Raw genomic sequence first — 13,833 nt, 5'->3', positions numbered from 1 at the left:
ATAGGTTGGTGAATAGCTCTGCCGACATTCTATGATGATCAATAAATGCTTAAATAGGAATAATTTAGAAGCTTATGTAGATTGCTGGTGAGCTAAACTAGTAGAGAATGAATAGCTTCCTCTCATTCCAGCATGTTTGTGCACCTTTGACTTCTGTTCACTAGCTACTAAGTTAAAGCCCCACCCTGGATCCATTTTGACTTCCCCTTCAGGAGAACGGGTATCTGAATCATCCAAAATGACACCTATGTAGAGGATTTCCACCAGTTTTTAGGTCAAAACCCTGCTAAAAGTGGGAGAGCGATTTCCCTTAAACTGCAACTTCATTTGCTAAAGTCAAACTCTGGATAACACATATTACACAAACACCTGGAAGCATTTAGTCCAATTAATGGGATAAGACTGGTATAGGGTCCAAAGTTACACAGCCTAGTTGATGGGCCAAGGCCATCTACACCAGCTGATTAGAACTCCTGAATGTCCAGTGTAGCAACTATGTCATACCCTTGGCCTAGACTAGAAAATAACTTCCATGCTGGAGAGTATAGAGTTAGATAATATTTAGCCTCGCTTAAGTCATCTGCTTTCTCAGGGTAGCTAACCAGAGCATAATCGTTTTTTGGAGGAAAAGTGTGCAACATACAGAAGACTGAGGCTGCTAGAAGATGTCTTTGCCATAACACTTTCCTTAATGTTCCTGGTTCTAATACAAGTAGACTTTATATATAGTCTAGGATGAATCTGTGTGAGTACCTTTTTGTTTAAACTGCTTCAGATAACCATTTATAATGGAAACACATTCACACACACACCCTCTCCTCAGTTTGTGGCCCATTGACCTCCAAGAGCGCTTAAAACTGAAAAGACTCCTTGTTATTTTAAGATATGGTATTGATACATTCGTGGTTTAACTTTATGTCAATCAGCTAAGGCACTTTATGGCCCTTTGGTGTCCTTGTATGTTGTAAGTATGTGATTTGTGGATGCTTTAAAAAGACCATATGTTTTTAATGGGTTAGGTTCGGCGCACACAGACAAGTGAGAGTGTTGTACCTATGGTACATGAGCCCTGTTTTCTATAAAAATTATTAAAAGATACAGACACTGATGCATTATTTGTAGCTTTTCTAACCTATTTATTATTTTACATTCATTTGTCAGTTCTGTCTGAGCACAACAGTAAGAGCAAACAATTTTTTGTGTCGGCTATTCATTGTTAACAGTCCTGAAGACATGTCCTAAACCCTTTAGTATCCTTTCACATCCCGTTGCAGGTAAAAAATTCACATAAGTGTTCGCTTACTGTGTTTGAGTGGTGAGCTGTGCTTTGTTGCGCCTACTCAGCCACGAAGCAATGACCGCGTGGATAGGCCCACTCAGCTGACCCATATCCTACAATATGTACCCCTTGTTTTGTTATGTTCTCTCCATAAAGCAGAGTGTTGATATCTTGTGGCCAGTCTACATCTGATTTTCCATCTCTGGTTGTAATGTGTCCTCTCACGTCTTGTTGTCCACCTTCTCCTTACTTCGCCACCTGCTCCTTTCACCAGGCAATCAATATTCCTGACCAGGGATTCTCAACCCTTTCAACCGACTCGCCCTATGTCCACCAGCACAAATGCCTTTCTGTCAAGCCTGTAGTGCTGCTCTCATACCAAGTTCCCATTTATTTTTCTTGTGCTCCATTGATCATGTACATATACACCTGCATCTTCCTGTCAATGTCCATGTACGTTCTCTCCTCAATCTGCTTAGCCCACCTGGCTGCACTAACATCCTCCTTCATCTCGTCCTTCCACGTTGTACACTGTCTGCCCTGTCTTGTACTAAGGTATTACTATGTCTCTCATTTTATGCCCACTCTCACATTTTGACTAAGAGGAGCGTTTTTCTATGCTAAAGTTAATAGTTTGCTTTTTCATTGCTTGTTGAGGTGCTTTTAGTTTAACGGTTTTGTCTCTGTGCAAGACTGCATGTTTTTCTCTACATAGCAGCACGTGTGATTAGTAAGATGATCATCGAATCTTTGACTACTACATATTCCAATTAAACGGAACTGGGCACTTGTGCAACACTATTTCGAAGCATTGCAGAGAAATAGAACACAAATAACGCAAAACTATTCTTGATTTACTTTGTAGGCTAAGCGCTCTAATTTCTTTCTATTTTCTAGGTTTTGAAAACGTCCACAGCAACATTGGTTGATGTGAACATAAACAAGAATTTGGTGGGTTCAGCTATGGCTGGTAGTATTGGTGGCTTCAATGCACATGCAGCAAATATCGTCACTGCTATTTATATAGCGTGTGGCCAGGTGCGTATGATGCCTTTCTACTTATTCTGATGTGCCCATATTTCCAACAAAAAAGTGAATTTTTGATATATTACTATGTTTTTCCAAAATTTTAAAGGATGCTGCTCAGAACGTGGGAAGCTCTAACTGCATTACACTGATGGAAACAGCAGGCCCTAGCCAAGAGGATCTTTACATCAGTTGTACTATGCCCTCTATAGAAATTGGGACGGTTGGTGGAGGCACTAACTTACTACCACAGCAGTCCTGTTTGCGGGTATGGTTCTCTTTTATCATGTTTAAAAACAAATTATTTCAGTGTCATTCTAAGTTAAATTGTTTAACTTGCGTTTATCCATTTGTTTTCTTCCTCTTTGCATTTGTGTGGCAACTCCTGTTTGTTGCTTATACTGTTGGAAAGAGGGTGGAGAATCTTCAAATAATAACTTTCCATTTTTGGCTACTGATGTTCGTTACTGTGATGGAATATTTTTTACATTCTCAGCGCAGTACCTGATCAGATTCATGTGTTCATCGGACTCCAGGGAAATTCAGCCAGGCATGCCAATAATGTTTCTTGTTAAATTGGAAGAAACCAGAGCAGTATTTAAATAAATAAATCATGGTCAGGGTACAGCTGGATACACAGCAAATGTATGCCAGAGCATCTGAAAGAAACGCGTTAGTTAGATTTCTCACCTTAGAATATCCCCAGGCGTCAGGCTGGATCCGGAAAGATTTTTATAGCAATACCCCTGGTGCGTCGGTAGGCGTCGTCTGCGGCTCCGCGTCCGTTGTCGGCGTCGTGCGCCGGAATGACGTCGTCGGAGTACTTAGACGCCGCCCTCGCGCGCTGACGTCAGTTCTTCTTTTTTTCGCGCCAGTAAGCGCCGATCCGGGAAGAGCTTACCCCTGGTCATTTTTTGACTAACTTTTTGACTCTTTTTGGTCTATCGACTCGACTCTGGTGCCGGTAGTATGCCTGGTTTCAAGGCCTGTGACGCCTGTCATCGCCTGATGTCGGTGACGGATCACCATCGCCGGTGCCTGTATTGCCTGGGGCCCGACCATGACGCGGAGTCGTGCCTTGATTGCAAGGCCTTGACGTCTAGACGGGAGCGGTCCCGTAATCTTCGCCACTCGGCTCCGCGTCGCTCTCGGTCCCGGTCCAGGAGGAGGTCCAAGGACCGCTCGCAGAGCCGCAACCATCGTCATCGCTCGTCGGGGTCTTCGGGTAAGTCGAAGCACTCCAAGAAGTCCAAGAGACGACATCGCTCTTCGGACTCCCCTCGCGCGACTCTGCTGAGGGTCCGGGTGGTTCCATCCCCGCGGCTCAGTCGGAGCCGCAGGAGTCGCGTCCGTCCCCATACCCGCCGGTCCCTGGGACTGACGCGACTCCGGCGGCACCAGTTCCACCTCCGGCGCCGTCTCCGGATGACGCCGTTCCCCGGTTCAGCCCCGGTCCGGATCAGACGCCGGTGCGGCGCCGCACCCAACGTCGATGGATGACAATTTCATCTACCGTCTGGCTCCAATCGTTCCTCCTGTTTATCAGGAATCGGAAGACTGGGGCGACTGGGAGGGGTCTGAGGACCCTATGGCCCTCCAGGGTCAACTTGCACAGGACTGGGCAGACGAACTGGGGGATGCCAGTGGTCTGGACACTTCGCCGGACGCTGGCTTCATCTCTCCTCCGGCTGTGGCCTCGGAGGAGGGTGCAGCTTTTTCAGTGGTGCTGCGCAAGGCGGCCGAAGCCCTAGGGCTGGAGTTGCCTGCTGTTGCCGTGAGGACTAACATCCTCACAGAGGTCCTTCATCCGACACCAAGCTCCACTGAGCCTCTGCTGCAGTTTAATAAGGCCCTCATAGACGTTCTACTGGGCACTTGGTCCAAGCCCTCCACAGTTCCTCCTGTGGACCGGAACGTTGCCCGACGCCACCGCCCTGCTCCGGGCGACCCCCGTTTCCTCTCCCAACACCCCACCCCGAGAGTCTGGTTATCCAGGCCTCAACCTCCCAATCCTCCTTCCCGTCCGCTCCTCCGGATCGGGAATCCAAGAAGTTGGAACAGTTTGGCAAGAAACTGTTCTCGTCCCTGAGTTTGGGGCTGCGGTCTTTAAATACCGCTTGTCTTTTGAACCGTTATTCCCACTCTCTGTGGGATACGGTGGAGGACGTGCTGCCCTTGTGCCCGGTGGAGGCCCGGGCATGGCTCGCTCAAGCACTTGCTGACGGTCGAGATGCAGCACGGCATGCCATTCGGTGTGGACTTGACACCACGGACTTGCTGGGTCGGGCGATTTCCACCACAGTGGCGCTTCAGCGTCACGCCTGGCTGAGGTCCACGTCATTTTCGGGGGATGGCCAGAGTTCCCTCATGGACATGCCTTTTGATGGCAATTGCCTTTTTGGTGAGAAGGCGGACAGTGCGCTGGCTCAGTTCAAGGACTCCCGGGCCACGGCCAAGTCCTAGGGTCTTTCGGCCCCGTGGCCGCAAACTTCCGCCTTTCGTCCCTTTCGTGGCCAAGGAAGGGGCGCCTCCTCACGTCCGCCCAGCCACCGGCCGCAGAACCAACCTGCACGCGGACGTGGATTCCGCCGAGGCGGTACTGGAGGTCAACGTGCCGGTCAGTCCAAATCTATCCCGGCAGCATCCGCCTCAAAGCCCTCCTAGTCCGAGCTTTCAGGCCCATTCAACGCCAGTGGGCGGCAGGGTTCGCCATCACCTGCTCCACTGGCGCTCCATCACGTCGGACAGGTGGGTGCTGCAAATCGTCCGAAGGGGCTACTCCCTCCCCTTCGAGACAACCCCTCCAGCCATGCCACCGCTGAACCACCGTATGTCGGGGGATCATTTGCATCTTCTACGAGAGGAAGTTTCGGCCCTCTTGGCCAAAGAGGCCGTTGAGCGCGTTCCTGGTCCGGAAGTAGGTCGTGGTTGCTATTCCCACTACTTTCTGGTTCCCAAGAAGGGCAAAGGGGGCCTACGCCCGATCTTGGATCTCAGGAGCGTCAACGCCTTCCTCCGGAAGGACCGTTTCAAGATGCTCACCTTAGCTCAGGTTCTGGCTGCCCTAGACCCTGGAGACTGGATGGTAGCGTTGGACTTGCAGGACGCTTATTTCCACATCCCCGTCCTGCCGGTCCACCGACGTTACCTACGGTTCACGGTGGGTCAGGAGCACTTTCAGTTCACCGTGCTCCCCTTCGGCCTCACCAGTGCCCCTCGGGTGTTCACAAAAGTGATGGCGGTGGTCGCAGCTCATCTGCGCAGATCAGGGGTCCCAGTCTTCCCCTATCTCGACGACTGGCTGTTGAAGGCGGGCTCGCCCCAGGAAGTAGTCTCCCACCTCCAGACTACGGCCGACCTCCTGCACTCGCTGGGGTTCTCCATCAATATGCCAAAGTCGCACCTGAGTCCCTCCCAAAAGCTCCTTTTCATTGGGGCGGTTCTCAATTCGGCGCAGTTCCGGGTCTATCCGCCGGAACAGCGGGTCCGGGACATTCAGGCCCTGATTTCCATCTTCCGGCCTCTGTCCTGGGTTTCGGTCAGGTTGGTGCTGCGGCTTCTGGGGCTGATGGCCTCCTGCATCCTGTTGGTACCTCACGCCAGGTGGCGGATGCGGGCTCTGCAGTGGGACCTGAAGTTTCAGTGGGCCCAGCATCGAGGCAACCTGTCCGACCACGTCTTGATCTCGGAAGGCACTGCGAACCAGCTGCAGTGGTGGCTCACGAATCGCGATTGGGTCAGCGGCAGATCCCTCTCCCTACCCCAACCGGAGCATGTCGTAGTGACGGATGCGTCCCTCCTGGGGCCATATGGGAGAGGCGGAGATCAGAGGACTCTGGTCTCCGGCGGAGACTTGGCTCCATATCAACCTCTTGGAGCTGAGGGCGATCCGACTTGCACTAAAAGCCTTCCTTCCCTCTGTCCGCGGTAGTGTCGTGCAGGTGTTCACGGACAACACCACCGCCATGTGGTATTGCAACAAACCGGGCGGGGTGGGGTCCTGAACCCTTTGTCAGGAGGCTCTGCACCTCTGGACATGGCTGGAACATCAGGGCATCACCCTGGTGGTTCAACATCTGGCGGGCTCTCTGAACGCCAGAGCAGACGGATTCAGCCGCCGGTGCATGATGGATCACGAATGGCGTCTGAACTCAGACGTGGCGCAAGGTCTCTTTCTGCAGTGGGGAGAGCCTTGGTTAGATCTATTCGCCACCGAAGAGAACGCGCAATGTCAGCAGTTCTGCGTGTTGGAATTTCCAAGGCGGCACTCGCTCGGAGACGCTTTTCGTCGCGAGTGGAGTTGCGGTCTGTTGTACGCCTTTCCACCTATACCACTTCTGCCCAGAGTGCTGAAGAAGATCAGGCGCGACCGGGCCCAAATCATCTTGGTGGCTCCGTATTGGGCACGAAGGTACTGGTATCTCGAGCTACTCCATATGTCCATCGATCCCCCGATACGTCTGCCTCTTCAGGAGGACCTTCTGTCGCAGCAGCAGGGGACAGTCCTACACCCGAACCTGTCCAGCCTCCACCTCTATGCGTGGAGATTGAGCGGCGACAGTTTATGCCATTTGACTTGCCTCCTGAAGTCTGTGATGTCATTCTGGCAGCCAGGCGTCCCTCCACAAAGACGGTATACGCCTGCCGGTGGAACAAATTTGTGGCATGGTGCACAGCAAAGGCTGTGGATCCCCTTTCCGCCCCTCTTTCTGAGGTTCTACTCTTTCTTCTTTCTTTGGCCCAGCAGGGCTCTGCTCTGGGCACCTTGAAGGGTTATCTTGCTGCAATCTCTGCTTTCTTAAGGCTTCCTGATCAGCCTTCTCTTTTCAAGTCCCCTGTTGTCTCCCGTTTTCTGAAGGGCATTACTAATATGTTCCCTCCCGTCCCCTTCGTAATGCCTCAGTGGGACTTGAACCTTGTTCTCACTTTTCTGATGTGCGCTCCCTTTGAGCCACTTCACAACTGTCCCATTCGTCTACTGACTCTGAAAACTGCCTTCCTGGTGGCTATCACCTCCGCTAGGTGGGTGAGTGAGCTCCAGGCTCTGCCAAGCTAAGCCTCCCTTCCTTTCGGTTCATCCGGATAAGGTTGTCCTCCGGACACGTCCTTCTTTCCTTCCTAAAGTCGTGACTCCCTTTCACATCGGGCAATCTGTCACGCTGCCCACCTTCTTTCCGCCTCCGCATCCTTCAACAGATGAAGAGCGGCTCCACCGTCTGGACCCAAAATGTGCGCTGTCCTTTTATTTGGACCGCACAAAACAGTTCCGGGTGGACGACCAACTTTTTGTTGGATATGTAGGTGCTAGGAAGGGTAAAGCTGTGCACAAGCGGACCATCTCGCGATGGGTCGTGTTGTGTATTAAGATCTGCTATTCCTTGGCGAAAAAGGCCCCTCCTGTTGGGCTGAGAGCCCATTCCACCCGGGCCACAGCGGAGACAACTGCCCTGGGGCGGGGAGTCCCCTTGCATCTGTCAGGCGGCAACGTGGGCTTCACTGCACACGTTTGCCAAGCACTATTGCCTGGACAGCCAAGTCCGGTTGAGATGGCCACTTTGGCCGTTCTGTTCTCCAGGACTTTCTGGTGTGATCTTGGTTTGCAGACCCACCTCCGGGGTTGGTATTGCTGGGGTATCTATTCTAAGGTGAGGAATCTAACTAACGTGTTTCTTTCAGATGAACAAGTTACTTACCTTCGGTAACGATGTATCTGTAAGAAACATTAGTTAGTTAGATTCCTCACGGACCCACCCAGCCTCCCCGTTCTGCGAACCGACATCTAGGGTGAAGGTTCACCCTTTCAGGGCCCTAGATTTTTTGGCACCAGTGTCGGTCTCTTGCATGGCTCAGCGTCCCTGGCGCAGAAAGCTGTGTATAAGAACTGATGTCAGCGCGCGAGGGCGGCGTCTAAGTACTCCGACGTCATTCCGGCGCACGACGACGGACGCGGAGCCGCAGACGACACCTACCGACGCGCAAGGAGTATTGCTACAAAAATCTTTCCGGATCCAGCCTGACGCCTGGGGATATTCTAAGGTGAGGAATCTAACTAACTAATGTTTCTTACAGATACATCGTTACCGAAGGTATGTAACTTGTTCATCGCAGCTATATTCTTGATTTGTTACTAAAGCTCCATGTAGGAAAGTGGAATATTATGCAGTGAGATTGTTTAGGCTTCACTATGTAATACTCTCACGATACCCCAAATGGGTCCTTTGGATTGACACTAATAATTCCCTCGCTCAATCCTTGTAGTGTTGTTCAGAGCAGTCAGGCTTTACTACATGAAAATGTGTTAAGCATTTCAGAGTACCAACATAGACGATAAGTAATTGACATCACTTGAAAGAAATCCCACACCAATTTAGAAAAATAAAGCAGATTTCTATACCAATCTAGACACCAAAACTAACAAAATCAGACGTGTATAACCGGAGTTATGGATTTTTAAAGGAAAGATAAATCTGTGCATTTCACTCTTGCAAGGCTGTAATGATGTGGTCAATGAGGAAAAACACTAGTGACAATCGGTCACTTGCTGGTCGAGTTCAGTTGAAACCACTGGGTGTCGAGTTCAGTTGAAACCACTGGGTGTAGAAGTGAGGTAGGTCCCAGGACCAGGCTCAGACAGTTGGCTTCTAGGTCCCGGGTGCAGAGTTGTCCTGGCTGTCCCTGGTGCTGAAGCAGGAGCTGCAGGTTTGCTGGTTTTGCTACGGTGCTGGTGGGAAAAGGGTGCAAAATCTCGACAGCAGTGCCACAGGGTTGTCTGGTTGAGCAAGCTGTGGGGTTCCCTTGAGGCAGTGTCGAACAAGGGTAGTGGTAGCCGGACTGGCCTCCAACAAGTTTTGGCAGCGGCAAGCTCAGCCTTCGGTTACCTGGACGTCTGGGGGAGAAAAGGGTAGCCACCTGAAACTTGCTGGAGGTGAGACTGCATTTTCCACAGTGCACTAGATCATTTATTTATTTTGGGCGATTCCCTTGGAGGGCCAGATGGCCAGTGGTTCTTTGATTACCGGAGCGGTTCTTCGCTGCAGTGGACTAGTATCTCTAGTCCAAGGAAGTTATGGAGTTTCCTTTGGCTTGCAGAGGGGTTCCTTTTTCCTTTGGAACCAGACTCTGGTCCAGGACGAGTTGTAGTCGTGCAATTGCAAGGTGGTTGCCACAGGTACAGTCTTTGGCGTCCTTTTATTTGTGCTGAAGTCAAAGACTTTGGTCGCTTCTGTGTCCTTTTGTTGCAGGTTGATCAGATCTGAGGTTCTGATGCCAGGGCAGCCATTTAAATCTTTCATTTAGGGATGTTGGGGGTGTGGGTGCTGGTAGCTAATAGGCTACTAGCCACAGCGGCTAATCTCCACTTAAGTGACCACTTTCTGTGGGGGGTGGCACCTTTTCTACCCAGAAGCCTCTATTCTGCCACTTTTTAGGTTGAGCCTGGGCAGCGCATGCGCTGCGAAGCATGCTGTATTGAGGTACGGACTTGAACCTCTGCCCACATTTTTCATTGGCTGGTGTCATTGTCCACTGTAGGCTGTGGCTGTTCATTGGTTTTAAAGGCTTATTAGTCCCTCCTTACTACCGTCTTGTCTCATTTTGTAACCTCCCATGGGGAGACCTCCTGTTACGTGTGTTGTTGCTCCTTAGGCTTTAATTACAGTCTCCAAGCACTATTTTCTCAATTATCTTTGTCCTGCCTGCTGTTGCTCTCTCCTAATGCTTTTTAAAAATTTTATAGCACGCATTTGCAAAGCAATAGGTCTCGCATTTGCCAGCGTTTAAGCTATTGGCATTGTAAATGACAATGCCTTTTATTTATCTGTTTTAAAAACAACACATAAATAAAAGGCATTCTCATTTACAATACGAATAGCTCAAACTCTCTGCAAATGCTTGTTAAAAATTGGCAGACCCATTCTTTATTCTTTGGCTGTACAGTCCAGGTACCCCACCTTAGGGGTAGGGCTAGCCTTCTAGGGGTGTTCGCCATCTGACTACCTACTTTGTCTACCTACCCTGGTTGTAAAGGTTCCTAGGGCAGGGGGTCATCTGGGAGGAATCTACTTGCATATCAGAGGCGGTGGGTGCTTTAAATCTCACCACTTTGATGTGCCACTTCACTAGCCAGACTGTCAGGAAGGGAGGTGACACCTCCCACCCAGGCAGGCATTTGTTTATACCTCCTGAGACACTTCATATTTCCTGGCAGGGTAGGCTGTCAGCCAGTACACAGGAAAGGCGTGGACATCCTCTAAGGTAGCTACCTCGGCTCATGTTACTTTAAATCCGACTTTGGGGAAAAGTGGGGTTGATGAAACAAGTTGTTTGACACCAAACATTACACTTTTCAGTGGGACCATAGTGGAGCGGTCTACCTAGGGAGTGCCTAGGGGCTAGCCAATGTTATCCTATGGCCCTCTGAATACTTATAGTAGCCCCTAATGGAAGGAGGCTGCTATAGGGACATATAAACTTGCACTTTTATATCCACACCTTTAATATAACAGGAGGCCTACCTTAGGGGTTACTGGCTTATATTAAAATTAGAGCTGTGACCTTGCCACTCATTGAGAGGGCAAAGTCGAGTTTGAGCAGTTTGCACTGCTTATACAGTCTACGAAGGGAGGACTGCTGTAATCTATATACGTGGGTCATTCAGGGTGGCACAGTCAGTACTTCAAGCCCTGGTAACCCTTTTAACTCCAATATCCTGGGTACCGCTGGAACTCCTTACCAGGGACTTATAAGGGGGGTTAAAATCCTTGCCAATTGGTAAACAACTCACATGCATCATACAGAGCACTGGGGCTGGTGTCTAGTTAGCAGGCTCCTATGCACTTTGAGTCATAAACCATCAGCATTGGAAAAAAACTTTAGGTGTCACCATACAAAAAGGGCACTTTTTTTAACATTCCATCTTAGATTTCTTTTCAGTTACATTAATTTTCATAATGAAAATATTTACGGGTGGACTTCAAGGGAAAAGGGTATTATTCTTCTTGTTTTTGTGGTAATTCTCTAAAGCAAACTTGTATTATTGCTTTCAGATGCTGGGTGTCCAAGGAGCAAGCCAGGATAATCCAGGAGAAAATGCATGTCAACTTGCTAGAATTGTTTGTGGAACAGTGATGGCTGGGGAATTGTCTCTAATGTCAGCCTTAGCAGCTGGGCATCTAGTGAAAAGCCACATGACCCACAATAGGTAAGTGCCCCCACAATAAACCTGTTCAGATTTTGGCAGTGCTTTTGTTTTGCAGGATTAGATGTATATAATTCTCTTTGATAATTAAGAATTTACCCTGGCTTGTTCTTTCTCTTTCTAGGTCAAAAATAAACCTGCAGAATCTCCCTGGTACATGCACCAAAAAAGCTGCTTGAGCATCTAGACGCCCCAGCTTTGGAGATAAAAACACAGAGGAACTACCGGGCAAAGCTGAAGCTGTGAATTGTAAATGGAACTAGATCTCTTCAGTACAATGTAATGTTTTAATGAGCTGTAAAGAATTTACATCGGCTATTGGTCATCAGAGCTGCTTGTATTCCAGCAATACTAAAAGGAGGAGAGACTTGTCTGTTGGTATTCGTGAAAAGTAAACTTTCGGAAACGGCTGGGTTCTCCAGGGCACATCCCGAGGTTTTCGTCATTGTCAGCTTGACTGTCGTGGTTGCTACACATCATCTGCTGGGGTGGAACATGCATTCTACACTGTTAAGGAACTACTTTTTATGAAAAATGGTTATCCTGTATCGTTCTTTTGCGATATTTGTTCAGTCAAGTGTATCACTTCATTTTGCCGTATGTTGGTATTGTAATTCCCTATTTTATTTCAATAAGCTTGGATCCTGGGTTGCTGGTCTTAGTTTTCACTTTTATTTCCTCATCATTCACTACTGTTGATTGTCAGTGTTTTACATAAAATGCAGTTGCCCCACGGTAGTTCAGATGCTTGTTTTTGGAGGAGTTTGAGAACCTGTGTTCGCCAAGAAGCACATTCGAGGAGCTCTGAATCCAAACCATTAGTTTTCCAGGTTTCTAGAGGGTTTTAGTTTGCAAAATGTGATAGAAAAGAACTGTCATTTTGCTCTAGCTGGAAGAGAAGCCTTCTGATATTCTTTTTCCATGACTCCCCAACCATGTACAGCTGACTGCCATGGCAGTGTTCATCTTACGAGACTGGTTGTCAAAGCAGGCCTTGGCAAACAGGCGGTGTGGGTTGCATGTGCCTCTTTGTATTGCTACAATATCGAATAACATGCTTGCCAAGGACTATTGGGCCAGTATTCAGGGTGCGTCCTCTCCAAAATGTTCTTTGGGAGCATAGTAAAAGTATCCTCACATGAACTGTAGTAGAAAACATACAAAAGGTAAAATTGGCAAAACTGAACTAGAGACGTGAATGGATGTCGGCTGTGTACCATACTTAGCTGTCGCACATGTATAGCCTATGATCCTAAGAGCATGTTTGCACCTTTTCCAAACCGTACAGAATAAAATGTATTTTTCTAAATAATTTGTGGATCCTTTTAGGCACTTATCTTCTGTTCGCTCTCTTTTATTTGTTTCACTTCTCATATGAAAAATATGTGCTTTGTAGTTATTAAAATGCTTAACTTGCAATCAAGTAAGTATTGTTGCAACAGACCGGATGAAAGAGAGAACATATTTTTCTAATGTCCTGCTATGCTGACAGCCCTGTGTGAAGTGTGTCTTCATCCTTGAGGGCCGGATCATTCGAAGTGTGGAATTTCTTTACATGTTTACATTTCCATCAAAACAGTGTTATGAGTGTATAAAATGCCCACTAATCATTGAGCTCAATCTTTGGATACATTTAAGAACCCAGACCCGTGCAGGGTTTCTACAAGTGTGCTGATTGAGCAATGGACATTTTGTCATCATTAGAGGCATGTGAATTTACTCAGAATAGACAGTAACAGACTTTCAGTGGCATACAGACTGGATCCATCGTCTAAAGTATTTGTACGAAGGCAAATGTACAATATTCAAGTTTACACAAAATGTATTTTATTATTTTAGTTCTAGTGTTAACCTGATTGGATTTCAGAACACTTGATGTTTATCCTGAAGGCATAGAAGTTCCTTTTCCCTAGGGACAGGTGACTTTTTTTGTATGTTTTGGGCCTGTGTAGGACAAGTTGCGGGTGAAGTTGTATGTATCCTAAATCACAAATGTGAAATTAAAATACTCTGGATGTCTAAAGCAAAGGATTATGGGTGACCACAATTTACATCAACAGATTTACTAGAGGAAGATTTCAAAATATAAGCAGTTGTGTCTGAAACGTTTAGTTTTTGTACAATACGTTCTCTCTTTGAAGAGTACAGATCTCACTCTGAGGACTGAAGGTGTCGTCTCTGATGTTCTATACAGAAGCTAAAGCGTTCTACTTCCTTGACATTCCAGCCAGTGCTTTTGCATGGAGCCTCTGCTGCTTGTGCCCAAAGCTGACCTTTTCATGTATATCGGATTGACAGCAAATTTAGGTACCAGCAGGTTTGTTATTCATGC

General features: G+C 48.2%; 1 protein-coding gene across 1 annotated transcript in view; it reads left to right on the top strand.

Annotated features, from left to right (window-relative positions):
- Positions 1-12,810, top strand: part of HMGCR (3-hydroxy-3-methylglutaryl-CoA reductase) — a 79,641-nt gene extending 66,831 nt beyond the window's left edge. The window contains exons 17-20 of the mRNA XM_085632302.1: positions 2,177-2,317; positions 2,415-2,573; positions 11,350-11,504; positions 11,626-12,810. Coding sequence (XP_085488428.1) covers positions 2,177-2,317; positions 2,415-2,573; positions 11,350-11,504; positions 11,626-11,680 — 510 coding nt within the window. The 3' untranslated portion in view covers positions 11,681-12,810. The remainder of the gene's footprint in view (positions 1-2,176; positions 2,318-2,414; positions 2,574-11,349; positions 11,505-11,625) is intronic.
- The last annotated feature ends 1,023 nt before the right edge of the window (positions 12,811-13,833 follow it).

This window comes from Triturus cristatus, chromosome 2_1 (genome assembly GCF_964204655.1).
Source record: "Triturus cristatus chromosome 2_1, aTriCri1.1, whole genome shotgun sequence".
In the NCBI taxonomy this organism is placed as follows: Eukaryota; Metazoa; Chordata; class Amphibia; order Caudata; family Salamandridae; genus Triturus; species Triturus cristatus.
The sequence above is the reverse complement of the archived record's forward strand: the minus strand, read 5'-3'. Positions and strand labels throughout refer to the sequence as shown.